Here is a 22,968-nt window from a genome sequence, read left to right as displayed (position 1 = left end):
TCATTGCATTGTTTTCTATTTCTGATTTATTTTTGTTTTTCATCTTTCATTATTTTATGTTGTCTTTCTTGTTCATTTTATTTTCTATTAGCAGAATCAACCATATTCATTGATTGATCTGAACAATGTAGCGAACAGGTTTGTGCTCTTTGCAGGATTGTGGGATATATAAACAATTCCTAATACTGGAATGATACAATATCAATATTTTCTCAAATCACTGAGTAAATGGAGATCTTGTGGATCGACTGAGAGGAGCTATTACAGTATCTTATTTAATCTTATTCTTTTGTGGGAAGGTGGGCATCTGTGGCAACACCAACATTTATTGCCCCCCTCTAATTGCACTCAAGAAGGTGGTGGTTTAATAATATTTTGATACCTTCACAATAATAAGTCAATATAGAATTTTTAAAAACTTGTTATTGGAATGCTTTTCACTATCCATCTCCTCCCCTGTTTGGGTACTGTTCCCATGGTGCCATCAGCAGTAGCCCGTAATTCACCCAAGAACTTGTTCTTTGCTTGTGAACCTGGACAGAGTGTAGGCACACTATTTGATTTGTGGAGAGCAATATAGTTGTGCTTGATTTTTGTCTCACCCATGCCTTCTCAAGTGTTCACAAACAGATACTTTCAAGCTAGATGGTGATAATGACTATCATCCCCTAAAAGCCCAGGGGTGGCAACACCAATTAAAGTATTTTTATTACTGTTCTGTCTTGAATGCTGTCTTCGAGTTTTACAAACCTTAATATCTTAGGCAACATTCTGAGTAGAACAAATAATACTAAACAAAAAACACATTTTATTCAGCTTTATTGTTTCAACAAAATTTTCCCAGATTACGTTATTCTTTCATGTATTCTTTGTCAAATTAAAGTATTTTCTAAAAGAAATTTACAATGTACAGTAATTGTGAGCAAAAGGTATTATGAATTTATCAAGTTGCTTAAGCTTCAAAACAATGTTGATTCAATAGATTACTGTCACTGTTTACAGATGGCTCTTTGTTTTTCAGTGTACAAATACTTAGTTTGTGACCACACCAGAGCAATTTTTGTGTACATCAGCTCCATCAAGAATCAATGTCCTTTGGTCGCTTTCCCTTGTCAGACCTATGAACTCTTCGCGAAGGGACAATGCACCAACTGCAATACCCACCCACTACAGCGTTGTCCACGCATAGGTACTGACGATGGCACTGGCATTTTTATTAGCATAATAAGCAAAAATAGAAAATACTACAAATATCAGCAGGTCAGGTAGAATATGTGCAGCGAGTCAGCATTGTTCAGTTTATTAACCTTTCATTAAAGCTGTTTGGTTAGTATATTTACTCAGTAATGTTCAATCTAACTGACAAAAATTATTTAAAATATTTAACTGATCTCATTCTGAGCAGCTTTTAAGGAATCCATTGTAGATTCACTGGTTAGTCTGTTCTATCCATGTACCATGGATGGTGTATGTGTGGTTTATGCCACTTTGAAAACACTGTGAAATGAATCCCAAAGATGTTTTGAATGCATTAATCCTGTGTTTTGTGGAGGTTGATTGATGGGTGTTGTCAAATGTCATCTGCATGGTGCTCAACAAACTCTGAGCACTGCCTACTGGCTTCTCTCTGGGGGGAGGAATGGATCTGTGCTTGGTACACTGCTGTAATGATGTCAGTCATGCCCAACAAAGCCTTGCCCCCAGGAGCGCAGTTTGGACAAGCATGAGCAGACCACCACCAGTGACAGTAAGAAAGCTGCAGGCTACATGCTTTCATGTGACTCTATGCCAGTTAGTGCAAGGGAGTGCATACCAGTTTCACGAAGGGCAATGGACTGGGCAAGACAATGAGTTCAGCTGGAGAAAGAGAGCAGACAGTAAGAGGCACTGGGCAGCACCAGGCCTGTTCTGTTTGTATTGTTGCATGTACAGTGATGTCAACCACTACCAGCTTGAGGTTAAGATAATTTGCAGCCACCATTCTCTTTCCTTCACTGGGTCTAAAGGCCATACTTTATAGTAATAGAGAGAAGCCACCGGTTACTCTTCTCTGCAACAAAATATTGTTTATTACATGATAACAATCAAGTCAAAGGTTAAAGAGTACGACTAAACTACTGAGAGCTGTGTGGATATGGGATGTTATAGGGTGAAGATCCAAGGTGATCTTTTCCCCATTCAAATCTTTATAATATCATCAGATTGTGGGGGCCCTAATGCAGCCTTCAACATTAACCCTTTCAAACTAATACCCCCTCTGATATGTTTTCGGTGTGTGGATTCCCAAGGTCTATGCACGACATTGACTTCTGGAAGCTGAAGTCAAATTGTCAGCACGCTAACTGGCATGTGCGGTACCTCAAAGGAGCTGAGTTAGGGATCCAGAAACAGGAATAGCACCAGAGCCCCTGATTTCTCTTCTGGGCCCTGGCAGTAACCTTATCTGTGGATAAAAAGAGACTGCACAGATAATGATGTGAATGAAATCATTGGTGCTTTGTGCTCTGAGGATACCACACAACAGGTAAAATTAGTTTCTGTGCTCCAGGCAATGCTTCAAGCCATTCCTGATGTTTGCAGCTCAATTGTAGAAGCATCTTTTTCTTTAGTAGGGCAGCTGTGACCTGCATACGAACTAAACTCAGGGACATCTGTCACTGTTAGCCGGATGTAGAATGGTTTAGCATTTGAATGGTTTTGTCACTTTAGCCTCATTTGAGTACCATCAGGATGCTGTTGTATGGGCAACTGCTCTGTGACTGAATCCATGTTGAGGTGGCTGACAATGTGTCACTGATAATCCACCTACTTATTCTTGAACTGCCCAGCTCCTGCTGTTTCTAAGGATGACCCTTGCAGAACATGCTTGAAATATACTGATTACATGAAATTCTCAGAGGAATCAATAATATTTACAAACATAAAATGTAATTTACTCAAGGAAAACAGATTAACATCTAAGTTCAAAAAAAGCTAAAATTTGGGTTTCCATCCACTGTGTACAATGAAAAAGGACATTGCATTCTGCCCATGGTACATTAAACAGAAGTAAGTAGTTAGAAAATATAAAACAAAGATTCTGGGGCACCTACTGAAGAATTAACACTCCTTCAATTTATGCAAACACTCAAAATTACTAGAATAGTTATAACAACACTGGCACATAGTGTTAACTACAGCAGCAAGCAGAACCTCAAATATAGTAATCTCTAGATATTTAAGTGAATACAGAAGTAAAAGGAATAGTGATGAGGGAGAACATTTTTAGATTCTCAGTATAATGGGACTAGCTCTTGAGAAGATGGCACCTGTATAAATAGGACACAGTGCACCTCAACAGAACTATGGGTAAGTCCCTTGCAGGACATTTTTCTGGTTCTGTTGGAGGCACTTTAAACTAACTTGGATTCTAACTAGCTTACTCTTTGGAAAAGGCCCAGAGAATTGGAAAACTGCAATGAAATGCTTTTATTTTACAAGGAAAGCAGACAAAAATGCCAGTTAGCTTAAGGTCTATTACTGGAAAAATCTTACAGCCGAATATAAAGGATCTAATAGCAGAGCATTTAGAAATGCATAATATAACCATGCAGAGTGAATGTGGCTTCATGAAGGCGAAATCATGCTTGATAAATTAATTAGAATTCTTTCAGGAAGTAACAAACAGTTTAGATAAAGGAGAAGCGATGGGTGCAGTATATTTGGATATTCAGGAGGAATTTGGTAAAATACCACGTATTCAGCTACTTGCCAAAATAAGAGCTCAGGGAACTGGATGAACTATGGATAGCGGATTGGCTAACTAATAGAAAACAGAGAGTTGGATTAAGGAGGTATTTTGTGGATAGTAACCTAAAATTAGTGGAGTGCCACAGGGATCATTGCTGGGGTCACAATTATTTACAATAAATATTCACGTCTTGAATGAGGCAAGTGAATGTACCATTGCCAAGTTTGTGATTGACAGAAACATAAATTAGAAGGCAAGTGGTGAGGATGACACAAAGAGTCTGCAAAGGGATATAAACAGATTAAGTAAGTGACCAAAAACTTGGCTGAGATAGATTTGTAATCAGTTCGGGAATCTAGGACTGTTGGGAAAAGTCAGAAAAGTGGTGTATCAGCCACGATCTCATTGAAAGTTGGGGCAGTCTTGATGGGCTGAATGGCCTAATTCTGTTCCTGTGTCTTATGGTCTTACTTTGCTATCACAGTTTTCCTACCACTTTTGACTTATTTCTGATACCTACGTATTTTACATTACTCTTATAGGAGCTTTATGTAAGATATGATATTAAAATGTTTTCACATTATAGGACTTTTGGAGCGTGGGGGCTTGAGTGCAGATGTGCAGCCAAAGGAAGTTAAAGTGTACCTGATGACATCAAGTCAGCCACCTTTCTGTGGTAAGTGAGTATATCATCCCTCCACAAAGATACTTGCACACTCTGTCATTCAAAACATGAAACCATTTTAATAATGCATGGATGATGTGCATCACAGAGGTCATTATGGTGCTGGGTTGCCTTGGAGGCAGTATGAACTCAATAAGCTTTCTTCTGATGATTTATTGTGTCATTTGAACTCTTGATTATGTTACAACATTGTAACATAGTCCCAACAATTTATTAATCCATATATAACTCAGATGTACCTTTGGGACCTATTGATTTGTAATACAGCATGACTGGTGAGTAGTCCTATATTTATTAGGTCCTCAGAGTAGAATTTCAAACAACTCAATTTTAGACACATCAAAAGAAATCAAAATTTCCATCATTTTTTGAAAGCTACTGTGGTTCCTGACAATAAAATGAGATACACTAAAGGCTCAGGGCATTATTCATATATTTATCTTTTAATAGGCTGTGCATTTATATATCCTACAAAGTTAAGGGCCTGCCCAGAGTTTTATGAGCACAGTGGGGTTAGTCACTTGCATAAACAGTCTGAACAGTTGCTTTAACTGCATGCCTGTACCTCCTCATATCTAACGATACAATAGCATACCCAGTGGTGTAACAAGAGGCTCTGGATACCTGTAACTTTTCAAAATGTACTTTGCTATTGTTTCAAAGATGGACCGAGAAAATATTTGATGAGAAAGAAGCCAGTTTATAAATAATTTAACAGCATATAAGCAAAAAGAGCAACAGTTACTTAGAGCAATGTTGACTTAATAATTACAATTGATACAACTGTTCCCATATTGTCATACAAAACAATGAGGACATGAGTGGCTATTTGAACAAAATCAGTCTAACTTTATTCCTTTACTGGGCGGAAATAGAGTGCGGCAGGAAACTGATTTAAAATAGGGTAGCTACCTTCAGTAGAAGGCAGTTGTGCATTTTAGAAATAGAATCCCTACACTGTGAAAACAGACCATTCAGCCCATCAAGTCAACACTGACCCTTCAAAGAGTAACCCACCCAGACCCATTTGGCAATTTAGTATGGCCAATCCATCTAACCTGCACGTTTTTGGACTGTGGAGGGAAACCAGAGCACCTGGAGGAATCTCATGTGGACATTGGGAGAATGTGCAAACTCCACACAGACAGTTACCCAAGGCTGGAATTGAACCCGGGTCCCTGGCACTGTGAATCACCAGTGAGCCACCGTGCTGCCTGCTAACCATTTTTGCAAACCACAGGAATGCCAGCCAACATTATTAAGTCAGATTGTGGAGGAACGTAACATTTCCACCAAAAGAACATGTGGCCATTTGCACACTAATCACACCCAGATGAAAATTCAGAATCCTACCTAGAGTTGTGATTCTGCAACAAGGTTAGGGGTCACACTTAGATCTGTGCACGATCTGATTATGTTTCTATTTGTAAACCATTCAATTAAATTAAATATCTACAAGAAGCTTTATTATCTTCTATATTAATTTCTATGAATTTTCTGAGCCTGATCTGTTAGACCCTGTTTTTATCTGGTATCCTATGCTGTTTATGGACCTGTGTACAATGAGATATCTTAATGTGTTATTTTGTGAGAGCTATATTAATTAGGTTTCCTGTAAAAAGATACTTGCAGTAGCCTTAGCATAATTACGGGAGCAGATTGACAGAAGGAGAATCGACATTTCCAGCATAAGCCCTTCATCAGGAATGAGCCTTATTCCTGATGAAGGGCTTATGCCTGAATCTTCAGCTCTCCAGCTCCTCGGATACTGCCTGACCTGCTGTGCTTTTGCAGCACCACAGTCTCGATTCTGATCTCCAGCATTTACAGTACTCACTTTCTCCTGAAGAATGAGAACCACAACTTCCAAGGTCCTAGATACCAACGCAATAGATTCTTTTGGAATGATGCATCTCGGGAGGTGAAAAATATTTTTGGTATATAAGACCACATAAAGAGACATCTAGTGTTATCTGAACTTATTGGGAGTCAGCCATCTGAGCTCCAGGGCATCTCTGCAGGAATTCCTCACGGTAGTGTCCTTGGCCCAATCATCTTCAACTGCTTCATCAATGATCTTCCTTTAATTTTAAGGTCAGAAGTGGGGATGTTTATTGATTGCACAATGTTCAGTTTCCATTCGTGACTCCTCAGATACTGAAGTAGTCCATGCTTAAATGTACCAAGACTTGGACAATATCTAGGCCTAGGTTTGGGGGCAGCACAGTGGCTCAGTGGTTAGCACTGTTGCCTCACAGCGCCAGGGACCTGGATTTGATTCCTGCCTCAGGTGACTGTGTGGAGTTTGCCCATTCTCACTGTGTCTGCGTGGGTTTCCTCCGGGTGCTCCGGTTTCTTCCCACAGTGAATTGGCCATGCTGAATTGCCCATAATGTTACATGCATTAGTCAGAGGGAAATGGGTCTGGGTGGGTTACTCTGGTGGCACGGTGGATCAGTGGTTAGCACTGCTGCCTCACAGCACCAGGTTCAATTCCAGCCTTGGGCGACTGTCCGTGTGGAGTTTGCACATTCTCCCTGTTTCCTCTGGATGCTCTGGTTTCCCTGTGCAGCCCAGGTAAATTACCCATAGTCCTGATGAGGGACTTTTGCCGAAACATCGATTTTCCTGCTCCTCGGATGTTGCCTGACCTGCTGTGCTTTTCCAGCACCACTCTGATCTAAACTCTGGTTTCCAGCATCTGCAGTCCTCACTTTTGCCTAAATTGCTCATAGTATTAGGTGCATTTGTCAGAGAGAAATTGCTCTTTGTCTCTGTGGTCCTCCCCTTTAAGTACATGCTCCTTAATGTAGCAACTTTTTTTCATTGAATGTTGTATAGCTAATAGTTCACTAGATTTATCCACTGTTATGAGTCATGGGGTAGCTCACCGGAAATTGAGTTTCACCATTCTTGGAGTCATTACAAAAGTTAAAGATTTTATAAGGGATGCAATTTTGTCCAACTTACCTAATTTTCAGACCTAGCCTGATAGAAAATATGAACCAGGTTTCTGCACAGAACAAGAATCATTACTTATTACAAGTAATTAGACTCTAGCTACAAGTTATAAACCCATCAGCATATAATATTGGTAATTAAAAGTCTAATCTTAATCCATTTACACACACTTATTAGATGGAGGAGAAAATGTTCTGTTGTTGAGATGCATGTCACTTCAGTCCATTGGTTAGTTAGAGACACCAGGTGGCTGGTGCACTTTAAAAAGTGTCTCTTTTGTCAGTTAAAAGTCACAGCTTTTGACAACTGTTGAGGGAAAGGCCGACTGGTTTTCTGCAGGCATACAATTAGTTTTTTTAAACACAGAGGCTGCTTCTGAGCTGTGAATGAACTGACCACCTCTTTCTCTATAACTTGTTCCCAACTCCAAACTGTTCAGTTACCCTAGAATCAATCTCTCATTTGTTGGCAGGCAAAAACGTTTCTAACATGGATAATTAGTCATTAGTCCACAGACCAATCAACTTCTTGTTGTTGGAAAAGCTGCATCTGTATAACAGCATGACTCCAAATTGACTGCACTTCAAACTTCAATTACTGCTGGTTGAATCGTTGTTTATGATGCTTGCCTAGGATTGTCAGTTTGCTTGCTTTTTAAAACTGCAGTCACCCTTTCAAATATAGGACTTAAAACATTTCAGTAAACAGTTTTTTAAAGCAACACAAAATCATAGAAGCCCTATAGTGTGCAAGCAGGCCCTTCGGCCCAGCAAGTCCACACCAACCCTCCGAACAGTATCCCACACAGAACCATTCCCTATTATTCTACATTTACCCCTGACTAACCTACACATCCCTGAACACTATGGGCGATTTAGCATGACCAATTCAGCTAGCCTACACATGTTTGGATTGTAGGAGGAATCCCACACAGCCACACGGCGAATATGTAAACTACACACAGACATTTGCCTGAGGCTGGAATAGAACCTGGGTCCCTGGTGCTGTGAGGTAGCAGTGCTTAGATACTCTATGTATCTAAAATGAGACCTCCAATTCTATATGGTTTGTTCAAATGCACGTCTCATAAGAGTGTCATCAGAGCTGTCTATGGACACATTATCAATATCATAAGTTACAACTGCCGGGAATAGCCCCAACCACATATTAATGTCATGAGTCATGACACAGTAGATTGTCACATGATGAAAGCAGCATGGCAATTTTCTGACTGGTGCATGTTCAGAGATACGAGGGGGTGAGTCATTTCATATGTAAGATTAATGACAACTATTGTAACTCTCCTGGTCAATTTTCTGCACTTGTACATTATGTCACTTGTCCTTTCCACCGATGATAATCTAGCCAGACTGAAGAACTGTATAAAGCTCTTTCTCTGTTTCCCTGATTTAATTGGGAAGAAATAGATTCCATGGCCCACTTATAGGTATCAAGCTCAATGCACGAACATACTCATCCTGTACTTAAGGCCAGCAGATATTGTTGAGTATGATCAGTTTTGAAGACATACAGAGCAATGGTGAAGTTGTCTACTACAAACAAGGCAGTTCTCCCAATTGAAATGGGCTGCATCTCTTCAGCTAGCTATTGACAAACCACCCAACAGAGAAGCACTGCTTTCTGATGCATCAAGGTACAGGGAAATTTAATTAACAGTTTTCCAACCTGAAATCCCAGCTGAGTTGGTGTCTGTGTGCAGACGGTAGACTTTCTGTCATGTCTCACTCTAACTGCCCTCAGTTCAGGCCCTTCCAATTCATCATCTGAAGGAAATAGCAAAGCAAAAAGTAATTCCTGTTTGAGAAATTGATGTTCTCAGTACAAAAGTGAACTTTTTGCAAAACTGACTAAAAGCACAATGAACACACTGATAGACCCAACAGACTAATAAAAAGTAAAACTAGTATGGGGACAAAGCAGAACGAACTGATACTGCAGAAGTCAAAATGGCCTCTTCAGTGGAATGCGAGCAAAAGGCAGAAACAAAAAGAAACTTCAACCACATATGACACATTGACTAAATGTTTGCTTTTTCTCCAACCAGTGAAACATTTTCTACTAGAAATATTTTATGAACAATTGGGATCTCATGAGCAACGTGTCAAAATAAAATTTTTGAGCAACAGCCATTCTGACGTATCAAACCTTCAGCTAACAATGTAAGTATTTCATTATAGGGGGCTCTCTTACCTCCAAATCAAGAATCCCAGGTTCAAGTCCTACTTACTCCGAAGATCTACATTAAAACCGTAGAGCAAGTTGAATCAAAAAAATCTTTAATTTATCTTTTTTTAAACAGGATGCACATCATGTTAATTTCATGCTTTCTGAAGTGCTACAGGAGCTTAATCTGATCTGTAAACTTTCCTTCCAAAGGATTTTTGATTACTTGTGACAATTGGATGTTAACCATGTAATTCCACATAAGGAACCCATTCAAAAACAGTGTGGTTCAGAACAGTGTACTACCACTATGGAATCTTTCAATACTATTTGCATTTCACAAAGGTTCTGTTATTTTAGTAGTTATTGAGGTAGTAACATTAGAAGTGAAACATACACAACAATCTGGTCAAAAGCTAATGACAAGGATGTAATACAATAAGAACATAAGAAATAGAAATAGGAATAGGCCATGAGGTCCCTGAGTGTGGTCCATCTTTCAATAAGATCATGGCTAATTCGATTGTGGCCTTAACCCCAATTTCCTGCCCACTGTACCTAACCCTTGATTCACTTATTAATCAAAACGCAGTTTTGGGCCCCAAATCTCAGGAAGGACGTACTGGCCCTGGAGTGGGTTCAGTGGTGGTTCATGAGAATGGTCCTAGGAATGAAAAGCTTAACATGAGGAACATTTGAAGACTCTGGGTCGATACTCGATGGAGTTTAGAAGGATGAGAGGGGATCTGATTGAAGCATACAGAATACTGAATGGCCTTGACAGAGTGGATTTTGGAAGATGTTTCCATTGGGAGGAGAAATTAGGACCTGAGGGCCATCCTTAGAGTAAAAAGAAGACCTTATAGAGTGGAGATAAGCAGAAACTTCTTCAGCCAGAGAGTGGTGAATTTTTGCAAGGTTTGTGAAGGTTTGTAGCTCAGGTTGAGGTTTAGGGTGTAGGTTTGCTCGCTGAGCTGTAGGATTGATATCCAGATGTTTCATTACCTGGCTAGGTAACATCATCAGTGGCAACCTCCAAGTGAAGCGAAGCTGTTGTCTCCTGCTTCCTATTTATATCTTTCTCCTAGATGGGGTTCCTGGGGTTTGTGGTGATGTCATTTCCTATTCGTTTTCTGAGGGGTTGATAGATGGCATCTAGACCTATGTGCCACGTGCCAGGCCTCTAGGAATTCTCTGGCATGAATTCTCTATCCTGGGACAGGCTAAGCAAAGACATGCCAGAGAATTCCTAGAGGCCTGGCACTCCAACCACAACGCCATAAACAAACACATAGATCGAGATGCCATCTATCAACCCCTCAGAAAACGAACAGGAGATGACATCACCACAAACCCCAGGAGCCCCATCTAGGAGAAAGATATAAATAGAAAGCAGGAGACAACAGCTTTGCGTCACTTGGAGGTCACCACTGATGATGTTACCTAGTAGCCAGGTAATGAAACATCTGGATATCAAACCTACAGCTCAGCGAGCAAACCTACACCCCAGAGTCATGAATCTATGGAATTCATTACCACAGAAGGCAGCAGAGACCAGGTCATTGAGTATATTTAAGACTGAGATAGATAGGTTCTTGATTGTCATGGAGATCAAGGGTTACAGGAAGGAGGTGGGAGAATGGGGTTGAGCAACCTATCAGTCATGATTGAACAGCTGAGCAGACACGACAGGCTGAATGGCCTTATTTCTGTTACTATGTCTAATGGTCTTATAAAACAATGAAATGGATCAAATACAGTTATACAGTTGTAGTCATGGTAATGAGGTCAGCCAGATGGATCTCACAGAATATGAGTCCCCTGATTGGAGCTGCTAATCTGGTCCAATCAGGGAATACTGGCTGACAGGGTAAAGAGTGTATCAGTAATTCTGACACTCTGGATACTGACTCTGATGTGGTTGTGCCAGAGTCAAGGACTCTGCACGTGTAAGTAAAAGGTGACTTGGTGACAGAATCTATGGAGTTGTTTCAGAACTGATAAACTGAGGTGAAGCTCACTTTTATAAGCAAAGTAATACAAGGATTTTCAAATCCCTCATCCAATGGAAACTAGCAGAATTTCCAACTCACTTATCACTCCATAGCATCCTACTGATTCGAGTAAATCAAGGGCTGAACTAGGGTTACTATGCTATCCTCATGAATTTATTTGGGAGTATAGTGTATGTTCCAGTTATGTGCATATAGAAGGACTCAGCCACACTTCTGACCAAGTTAAAGTGATGGAGCAGAAACTGGTCCAAAGAAATTATGAGCAAAGTCATATCCAGAGTTTTGTCAAGTCAACATTATAAAGCCCAGCAGCAAAACAAACAAGAAATTTTGTGAATTCCATCCTCTCTCACAACCAACATGGACAATTATGGAGCAAGATTGAAAAGCATTATCAGATCTCTCAGTCTTTTATTTTCCTTATAGACCTAAAAAACAATCAAGTGAAAGCATAATAAGAAAAGTAATACCATACAATGCCAGGTTTGGGAACATGGATGACATCACTATTCAACTGTTATCCAGTTGGCATAAGAAAAGATCTCCAATTCATATTGAGAAGATACGCATTAGGGAGCTCCATTTCAATGACAGGTAAATATTTCCCTGTGGGTAGCTAAAGTTGTATCATAGTATGACTTTTTCTTAAACTTCCTTCTCTTTCTTTATGGAGTCAAAGAACCATATAGCAGACGCTTCCGTTTAACCAGTCCATGTCAACCATAATCCCAAACTAAACTAGTCCCACCTGCCTGTTCTTGGCCCATATCCCTTCAAACATTTCTTATTCACATACTTGTCGAAATGTCTTTTAAACATTGCAACTGTACTCACATCCACCACTTCCTCTGAAAGTTCATTCCACACACGAACCACTCTCTGTAAAAAAATTGCCTCTGAAACTTTCTTTAAATCTTTCTCCTCTCACCTTAAAAATATACCCTCTACTCTTGAAATCCCTCGGGTAAAGACACTTGCCATCCACCTTAACTATACCCCTTATGATTTTATAAACCTTTATAAGGTCAATTCTTAACTTCCAATGTTCCGGTGAAAGAAGTCCCAGCCTATCCAGCCTCTCCTTATAACTCAAACCCTCCATTCCCAGCAACATCCTGGTAAATCTCTTTTGAACCTCATTTTATAAATGAGTTGACTAACTTCAAGACATGGTTCCACATGGACCAGTAGCTTTCATTAAAGTGACCACTTGAAATATGAAAATTGTAGTCTGTTTGACTGAGATGGGAATTATTTTGAAAATCCAATCCTCTCCCTCTCTAACATCTATTGTCAGAGTTTTTGTACACGAAAGTAATTGAATGGTATTCACAAATGGGAACTCAATTGAATTTTCCTCTCCGTATACAAAGGATACAAGAGGTATTTCTGACCCAATAAAAATCAGCAGGATTTGCACTCCGAACCCCACCTCAATCTCATGATCTTCGAACTGATGTGGTTTCTTATGAAGGTAATATTTTGGGGGATAATATGGTTCTTTATAATTCTTCTGGAGGTGACAAATGTAATCAGTCATACTTGAATCTGAGATAAGATTCTGTTCATGTCTCACTCCCTCAGCAGGACTACCTATTTCTGCTTAGTGCCTCAGATGAAACCATCACCCATGCCTTTATTACCTCTGGTCTTGACTCTTCTAATGCTTTTTGCTACATCAACTGGAACACATTCATATTCATGCATTGGCTGTCCATATCCAGACTCAAGCCCTGTTCTGATACATGATCTTGCTGGCTAAAATTGATTTCTGTGGCTCCTGGTTAAGTAACAGTCAGAATGTATCATTCTTCCCTTGTTAACAGATCCCTAAATGATTTTCTCTCTTTCCTCATCTTTGTCACCTCCTTCTGCCTGACCACGTTTGGACACCTCTGAGACTGCTCCGTTTCTGCCTTCCCTTTCAACCATTGGTGGTCATACCTTCAACTGCCTCAGTGTTAAGCTCTGGCATTCCCTTCTTTAACCTCTCTTTCACTTCCTATTTACACATATAAGATTCTCCTTTCCATATACCTCTTTGCCCAAATACACAGTCATCTCTCCTCATATCTCTTTTTAAGCACAATGTTTTTCTGGCGAAATGTCTTAGGGTGCTTTACCATGTTAAATGTACTATATAAAATTCAAATCCTTAAGCTGTTGCTGGCAATATTAATTTGTTTGGATACCTACAGGTAGAAGTGAAGTAGACCATTCGAGTCCTCAAGCCTGCTCCACCATTCAAGAAGGTCATGGTAGACCTGTTTGTGTTTCAAATTCTGCATTACCATCTATCACTATTACCCAACAAAGAGTAATCCTGCATGTCACGAATGTGGGAAATGACACACTTGTGTTAACACAAATGACTCCCGATCTCAGCCATAGCATGAGGAAATTTGATGTGTAGAATTCCATTTACTTACATCTCAAATGCAGAAAAAAGGCTGTAATGGGAATTAAAGAATCTTAGTACTATGCACGAGAAAAGGTTAATGTTATAACAGCAAACTAATGCTGGACTAATGCTCAGAATTTACTTGTCTCATTACTAAAACCTTTTGTCTTGCGTCAACATGCAATTTTCATTTAATCTTTTGGGTCCAGTGACCCTTCCTCAGAACTGTGTCACTGGACCTGAGACATTAACTCTAATTTCTTTCTACAGATGCTGCCAGACCTGCTGAGCTTTCCCAGCAATTTCCAATTTTGTTTCTGATTTACATCATCCGCAGTTCTTTCAGTTTATTTTTCACTGAATCTTTCCTCTTTTTCATCGCATCATATCCCCTTCTTATCCACCTCTGTAAAAATTTGAAATGTGTTAAATTTAATGTTGTCATTGTATCTAATTATCTCCAGTTCTGGAAGTTCTATCTTTACTGGTGCTACCAGATCTTCTAACTATTTCCAACATTTCCATTTTAGAACATAGAACAGTACAGGACAGCAACAGGTCCTTCGGCCCACAATGTGGTGCCGAATATGATGCCAAATTAAGCTAATACCTTCTGCCTGCCCCAGTCCAGATCCCTCCATTCATTGCATATTCATGAGCTTATCTAAAAGTCCCTTAAACGTCCCTATCATATTTGCCTTTTTGTATTTCATACTTGCAGCAACTGCATTGTTTTGCTCTTATATATGTTCTCCTATGTATCATAGAACATAGAACATAGAACAATACAGCACAGAACAGGCCCTTCGGCCCACGATGTTGTGCCGAACTTCTATCCTAGATTAAGCACCCATCCATGTACCTATCCAAATGCCGCTTAAAGGTCGCCAATGAATCTGACTCTACCACTCCCACGGGCAGCGCATTCCATGCCCCCACCACTCTCTGGGTGAAGAACCCACCCCTGACATCTCCCCTATACCTTCCACCCTTCACCTTAAATTTATGTCCCCTTGTAACACTCTGTTGTACCCGGGGAAAAAGTTTCTGACTGTCTACTCTATCTATTCCTCTGATCATCTTATAAACCTCTATCAAGTCACCCCTCATCCTTCGCCGTTCCAACGAGAAAAGGCCGAGAACTCTCAACCTATCCTCGTATGACCTACTCTCCATTCCAGGCAACATCCTGGTAAATCTTCTCTGCACCCTCTCCAAAGCTTCCACATCTTTCCTAAAGTGAGGCGACCAGAACTGCACACAGTACTCCAAATGTGGCCTAACCAAAGTCCTGTACAGCTGCAACATCACCTCACGACTCTTGAATTCAATCCCTCTGCTAATGAACGATAATACTCCATAGGCCTTCTTACAAACTCTATCCACCTGAGTGGCAACCTTCAAAGATCTATGTACATAGACCCCAAGATCCCTCTGTTCCTCCACCTGACCAAGAACCCTACCATTAACCCTGTATTCCGCATTCTTATTTGTTCTTCCAAAATGGACAACTTCACACTTGGCAGGGTTGAACTCCATCTGCCACTCCTCAGCCCAGCTCTGCATCATATCTAAGTCCCTCTGCAGCCGACAACAGCCCTCCTCACTGTCCACAACTCCACCTATCTTTGTATCATCTGCAAATTTACTGACCCACCCTTCGACTCCCTCATCTAAGTCATTAATAAAAATTACAAACAGCAGAGGACCCAGAACTGATCCCTGCGGAACTCCACTTGTAACTGGACTCCATGCTGAATATTTACCATCTACCACCACTCTCTGACTTCGACCGGTTAGCCAGTTTTCTATCCAATTGGCCAAATTTCCCTCTATCCCATGCCTCCTGACTTTCCGCATAAGCCTACCATGGGGAACCTTATCAAATGCCTTACTAAAATCCATGTACACTACATCCACTGCTCTACCCTCATCCACATGCTTGGTCACCTAGTATCGTATGTATACTATACACAGGAGAACATATTTAAGAGCAAAATGTATACTATACATCCATACGTATTTCAAAGTTTGATTAGATTACTGACAGTGTGGAAATAGGCCCTTCGGCCCAACAAGTCCACACCGACCCTCCGAGGTCTCTAGTGCTACAAGGCAGCAGTGCTAACCACTGTGCCACCATGCCACCCTATACTATGGGTCAAGCTATGAACCGATAATGACCCTTGTAATGGACTGTCTTATGCAGATTGTTACCTTCTCTAACTCTAATCTTCTTTCTCTTTTTAGTGAAAGACCACCCCGCTGTATCTATAACATCCTCTTATACAGAGAAATACTGTTTGAGCAGCTTGCTAATTGTCTTTAGAAACGGCATGTCTCTATATCTTCTGTTGCTTCAAGAACAAGACATGGCTTTAGTTACCAAAATAACACAGTAAGATTAAATACTTCAAGATTTCCCTTCTAAGGAAAACAAACATTATGCCATATATTTAACTGCAAAGATTTATTGGGTAGATTATGAACAAAGAAGACTCCTGAATTTGGTCGCATGAATTGAACGTAAAAATCTGTTTGACTTTGTTATAATGTCCTGTAGCGATACGGAATTCAAGGAAATGTGAGCTAGTGTAATGAGGTACCAACTGTAGGGATACAATCTGTTTGGGACATATAATTACAAGCAGCCTGACAAGAAGACATATGACCTGTTTATAGCTGTATTGTAGCTTTCACAATTACTCCACTTTTAAACTAAATCTTTCAATCAGTAAATTAAGGTTATTGTTAAACTTCATTCATCTAATTTTCTTTCCAATTCCTCCTCAAATTATCCTCACCCATTCATCCTGAACAGTTATGAGAATTAGTCACACCAACCATTATTTATTTTAAATTTATCACTTCCTAATTGACTTCAGTTGGTCTACAAAGTGACATCTCTGGAGGAGATAATGGGCTCCAGTATCTGCAAAATGCAAGCTAAATATTTACTTACTACAACCTTCCCCAGGCAGCCTGTCTAAAAATATCAAGGATTGATATTTTAAATAAATATTAAGCATAAATGTCAATCAAGATTGCAAGTTAACCCATTGGCTTAATGAGCATAGATTTTGATCCTTCAATTCATTTTATCTTCATTTTGATCACATCCTCCACTTCTACCAGAGTAATGGAGAGAAAATTAGACTATAAAAGATTAACAATTAACTTAATTCACAGCTTTAAATGTTTAATTCTAGAAGCAGTACAATATTGACAGCTACAGTACAACAATAAACAAAAATGTCCTCTTATTAGACCTATAGTAATGATGTCTATTACAGTTCGTACATAAATATGTAAAAAAACTTGCCTGAAACTTTTATTGTTTTAGCACATAACGTGCAAGAAATTAACTGGTGTGCATTCGCACATGAAGAATGAGTGAATAAATGATTTATTGTCTCGTATATCTGGGGAGACACAGTGAAAAGTGTTCTGTTGCCACAATCCGCTGCCATTTTGAGGTACAAAGCAATAAAAAGAACCTACTTAAATAGAATTTGCCCTCAACGGCCGGAGTCCCAAACACAGCTCCAGGACTTTTGCAAAGTCTCTTCAAGGTCCCTGCTCTGGTCCTATTGCAACCAGGAGTCCCCGTTCTGTCATTGCTGCAGTCAACGCCTTGCTGCCAATTCCAGGAGTCCATGGATCAGGCCTACAAAGTCAGGAGACCCTGCCACACTGCTGTGGCTTCCCTGTGACATCAGGAAGGTGAAGAAAAGAGAAAAAAGAAAACGAGTTAAAAAGAGTGAAAAAAAGATGCTGCTGGCCTGTAGTTGTTTGCATAATATATAATACCATGTTAGGGTTATAGATTTGAATAATTGTTAGTGATGTATGGAATAAAAAAACTGTAAATGATAAAAAAATTTACAATAAAACTGGAAGATGTTAGAAATGCACAGCTGGCCCTACCAGAATCTAAAATGTGGACACATTAAAGTTCTGAGTGGAAACATTTCAACAAAACTGAGAAAAGGAGACAAATGGTCACTAGGTCTGATCTAAAGAAAGATGAGGATAATGAACAATAAATAAAAAATCCCTGGACTCATTCAGATTCTTTCATGATTCTCTGTGTTCTTCAGGTCTCAACACTGATGATAGCAGTTCATAGAATTCTTGTGTGCTTGCTTCAGTGTGGTGTAATGCTGTGGTACACCTGTCCCAGTTCTCTGTTGCAGATGCAGATCTTGGAGAAAGGGCATCAAGATTTCCTACACAAAGCCTTGAAAATGCAGGTGCAGCTTCTTTAAAGTGAAGTTACACAACCGGTTTGGTAGGAATTAGAGGTTTTGATGAATGGAATAGCAGAAGGTGTTAGAGATTGATGGTGAAGTCAGACAATTCTAGGATTGTTGGGATTAATTACAAAGCATTTGTTCAGGGAGTTGCAAGGCAGTGGGTTACGCTGGGGAAGCACTTGCTTATTGTAAAACTCCATTTTTGGATGAGGGGAAGGAATTCTGTGCAGTGAGTACCCCTCACCCCAAATCCCCAGGGAGGCATGGTGCGAGGTCTGAACATACAAATCCAGAAGCTGGAAGAATTGAGGTTAGTCTGTGAGGCGAGCTTACTGAATAATTTGAAAGAAGGGGCTAAGCCACAGATGTTTCGAGGTTTTGCGAGGGCTTGTCACTGTGGGGTCTAGTGTGTTTCCTTGATGTATCTTGCCAAACTCAAATGATGAATAACTGAGCCCAACCCATGGGATCCTACACATCCACCTCCAACCCTATCTTCCCATATGCCATTCCTGGAGCACCCTGCCATTCAGCAGATATCTGCTGGAAGACTGGCAGCTCTTGTGTCTGTGCCATCTTTAAATGGTCACTGTGCACTAGTATTCCAAAGCTGCCCTGCTGATTGACAGACAGAATCTAAACATGGTGGAAAGGGGCAAGATGGTGCCACAATTCACAAACAGGGACTTACAGCATCTGGTGAATGGCCTGTGCCAACCTGACCTCTGCCCTGAGGTTGCCATCCAGATCAGTGCGGTCTGCAGGATTTGGAGGAATGACCAGCAGTGCTACAGTTTAGTGTGCCCAATCCATCTAACCTGCACATCTTTGGACCGTAGGAGGAAACCAGAGCAAACCCATGCAGACACGGGGTGAACATGCAAACTCCACATAGACAGTCACCCCAGGGTGGAATCAAGCCCAGGTCCCTGGTGTTGTGAGACAGCAATGCTAATCACTGAACCACTGTGGCAACCATCACATAGAAGCAAGGTGAACAATTTGTGTGCATGGCCTTGAGTCAGGCTGATACATGTTGCCCTCCTTGTACAACATCTTTATTTTGTGGCCTCAGTGCCCGGAAGTCTATCTGTCAATGATTCAAATAGCCATGTATGTGTCAGGAAGGTACAGCATAGGAAGGGCAATAGATTAGGATGACCAAGGATTTCAGGCCCCATAGATCTGTATCCTGTGTAGTAGATGGGTCTGTGTGCAACATCCTTTCCCTTAAAAACCCTCTCATCATTGGCACGGTAACCCGTGCCACACATTGAGACTTATTTACCCACCAACACCGAGTGTGGTCACAATTTTACTTTTCAGCACGATGGAAGGTGGCAGTGAGTGTTCCTGGGTCAAGTGGTTTTCAACATCTGCCTGAACATCGCCAAACATCCAGATCCCCTTTCTGGTAGCCTTTCCCATAAACTCACAGGTTTCATACTTCTTTAAGTCTTCCAATCCACCTACATAGACTTTCACCTGCCCACCTTCCTCCTCCAGCCCCTGGTATTTGAGATGGCCATGCCATGTGCAGTTATTCATTGCTCCACCCATGACGCCAGGCTGGCCCTGACCGTGGATGATGCCCCTTAAGCATGACCCCATTCCCATCATGCTTTACCATAATTCCCATTTATAAATCCTGTTGCCCTCTTCACAATTGTAACCCTCCCCCCTTTCCCAAAGCTTACAGACCCCAGTTCCAAAATCTCACTTGCTGAGTCTCATTCCCACAGCACTGGTCACCATTGTTGCTTCTGACATCAAGATGGGTTTCGCTGGAGTTTGGGTTTCATTCGGCCATAAATCTGCCATTGCCCCTATGAGATTCCGACACCATTGTTTAAATTCATGATAGGAAGGGATAAAGCATCTGCTGAAATGCTGTTTCAGTGGGTTGGAGGATTTAGTTAGGACAAGGAGGGCACGAGGATTGACAGAGAACAGGAATAATCATTTCTCAATATAAATGCTGATGGTGGAATTTGATTTAAGCAGAAACACTGTCAAATGTAAGAATAGGTTCTGGTTAGTTTGGTGACAAACAGACATTAATCAGATTGGAGATGGGTGATGTGAGGAAGCTGCCATCTCTCAGCATCCATTCTGGTCACATGGGAGAGTGAAGGACAGGGTTCCCACTAACTGCGGCCCTTATGTGGGCTCTTAATGCTCACTAATGGATCCTCATCCCACTGCTGCTGGGATTAGCCCAGTGGTAGGTTGGAGGGGAGATGGGGTTAAGTTAATGGGGTGTCATCCATTATGCGTGGAGAATGAAAAGCAGACTTGGGCGCGTTTGCTTGTCAGTTTGAAAGGCATGTGCCTTGTCCTAAGGCTCTCAGTGCCTGATGAAGAGATTGTTTATGGGGTACGGGGTGGGGGGCACTGAGACCCACTTGCCAGCCCTTGATGCTGACACCCTGTCCAGCACTCTCCCTTGACACCCATCCTGCTATCACCCAGCCTTGCCTGGGCTCCTCCTCGAGCTGAGGTCTTAGGAAGGTGACTGCAGTCGTTTTCTCCTCAGTGCTGCTGCTGAATACAGATCGGTAATTGCTCAGCACCTTGTGGTGATTGGCTCCTACTTTCTGGGAGAAAATGGGGACTGCAGATGCTGGAGATCAGAGCTGAAAAATGTGTTGCTGGAAAAGCACAGCAGGTCAGGCAGCATCCAAGGAGCAGGGGAATCGACGTTTCGGGCATAAGCCTTTCTTCAGGATTCCTGATGAAGGGCTTATGCCCGAAACGTCGATCCTCCTGCTCCTTGGATGCTGCCTGACCTGCTGTGCTTTTCCAGCAACACATTTTTCAGCTCCTACTTTCTGGGGGTGATGCATGACACTGGCCTGTTAAGTGCTTGATCGGTGTAAGTTGTGACAGATTTTCTCAAACTGATATGACTCGGAGATCTCAGCGATTCTTCAACCGGTGAAAGTGACCCTCAACCCCGGGTCAAGATTCCAGCCATAGAAGTGGCAAAGTTGTCATAGGAGATTTAGAGACTGCTTATATGGAGGGTAAACATTAACGTGTGTTGGTTGTGCTGTGGTGGCTCAGTGGTCAGGGATTTGGGTTCAATTCCACCCTTGGGTGAGTGTCTGAGTGGTGTTTACACATTCTCCCTGTGCCTGGTGGGTTTCCTCCCACAGTCCAAAGATATGCAGGTTAGGTGGATTGGCCATGCTAAATTTCCTACTGTGTCTAGGGACATGCAGGCGAGGTGGTAAATATAGGGCAGGGAGTTGGGTCTGGGTAAGATACTCTTTGAAGGGGTGGTGTGGACTTGACGGTCTGCTTCCACACTATTGGAATTCTATGGAATGCTAGACAAACATATCACCAGTGAAGATAGATTCAGTGCATATCTTTCATCTGTATCTATTCTGATTTTAAAATTCTCATCCTTGCTTTCAAATCCTTTATAAGATCTCTCCCTATTTCTGTAATCTCCAACAGCTCCTTTGAAATATCTATATTTCTCTAATCCTGGATCACCTCAGTTTTAATCATTCCACACTGGCCATTTCTTCAGCTGTCTGGACCCTTCTCTGAAATACCTTCCCTTTAAAATACTTCTTAACCTCCGTCTTTGGCAAAACGTTTGGTTATCTGACCTAATACCTCCTTATGTGGTTTCAGTGTCACACTATATTCCATGATGCTCCTATGAAACAACTTGGAACATACAATTATGTCAAAGGCACTGTATAAATATCATTTTCATTTTCATTGATAACCCCATGAAAGAAGGTTGATGTCAGATAGGCTTCATAATTTGTGTGTCCTCAGGAGATTTTGAGGGTCAACCCTGGAGCCATGGGCGTCGAAAATTGAAATAGTTTGTTATTGATAAGGAGGACATAGCGCAAATCCCAGGAGCTAGTTTCCTTCTGCAGTTGCTGACTGACTTGCTAAACATTTCCACTATTTTAAGTTTTCCTCTAAAGATTCTCAGAAATTTCAGTTCCTTCTCTGTTGTCTATTGTTTCTTTAATTGGCAAGAAAAGCTACTGGTTTGTTCATGGTTATTGTTTTTTCAGTAAAAGCTCTCACCTAATGGAAACATCTGCTACTCTGATGACTTCAGTGAACACTTATATTATCCAATTTTGCTGAAAATTGCTTGGTATTTTTTTGCCCAAAGCATTGTGTTTGTACATTTGAACGCACAAAATAGAAGGAATTGCATCACAGATTATTTGATATTTGGGCAAAAAAATGTTGAGCAATATTTTATTGGATAACTCTGGTATGGTTGCTTTGGTGCTAAATAAAACTTGTTTTAACCAGTCATAGAGTCATAGAGATGAAGCCTGTGTCTGAGGCACCAAAGCTAAGGGACATTAGAGGAATGATGAATGTTGAAGCTCAATGCAAAGTAACAAGTATGTAGTGTTATGTTACATACCTCAGTCAGTACAGTTTCAAGAGACATGCTCATGACATATGCACTGCATTATAGCATGTGACCTGAGGGTATAAAGGCCTTATACTCCATCTTACCTCAGTTCACTTGAAGCATGACACCGTACTGGTAGGATGCTGCTCTGTTTTAACTTAATAGCATAATATTAGACCAGAGAGTATGGTATCTGAGAAATGTAATGTTTGTTTGTAATAGTGATAATGTCTGTTGGATTCTTCAATACTATGACATCCAAGCCCTTTTTTTATATTAGGAAGGATAACATAAGCATTGCCACAACACCCTGCTAGAGGCAAAATTA

The 22,968-nt window shown here is 40.9% G+C and overlaps 1 protein-coding gene across 2 annotated transcripts in view; it reads left to right on the top strand.

The window, feature by feature from the left end:
- Positions 1 to 18,043, top strand: part of pla1a (phospholipase A1 member A) — a 30,068-nt gene extending 12,025 nt beyond the window's left edge. For both annotated transcript variants that reach the window (XM_072585313.1, XM_072585312.1), the window contains 5 exons: positions 1,022 to 1,189; positions 4,317 to 4,406; positions 9,442 to 9,556; positions 12,002 to 12,169; positions 16,227 to 18,043. In XM_072585313.1, the coding sequence (XP_072441414.1) occupies positions 1,022 to 1,189; positions 4,317 to 4,406; positions 9,442 to 9,556; positions 12,002 to 12,169; positions 16,227 to 16,305 (620 nt within the window). In that variant the 3' untranslated portion in view covers positions 16,306 to 18,043. The remainder of the gene's footprint in view (positions 1 to 1,021; positions 1,190 to 4,316; positions 4,407 to 9,441; positions 9,557 to 12,001; positions 12,170 to 16,226) is intronic.
- Positions 18,044 to 22,968: the final 4,925 nt, after the last annotated feature.

Source organism: Chiloscyllium punctatum, chromosome 15, assembly GCF_047496795.1.
Source record: "Chiloscyllium punctatum isolate Juve2018m chromosome 15, sChiPun1.3, whole genome shotgun sequence".
Taxonomy (NCBI): domain Eukaryota; kingdom Metazoa; phylum Chordata; class Chondrichthyes; order Orectolobiformes; family Hemiscylliidae; genus Chiloscyllium; species Chiloscyllium punctatum.
Note: the sequence above shows the minus strand (reverse complement) of the source record. Positions and strands in the feature narration are given on the sequence as shown.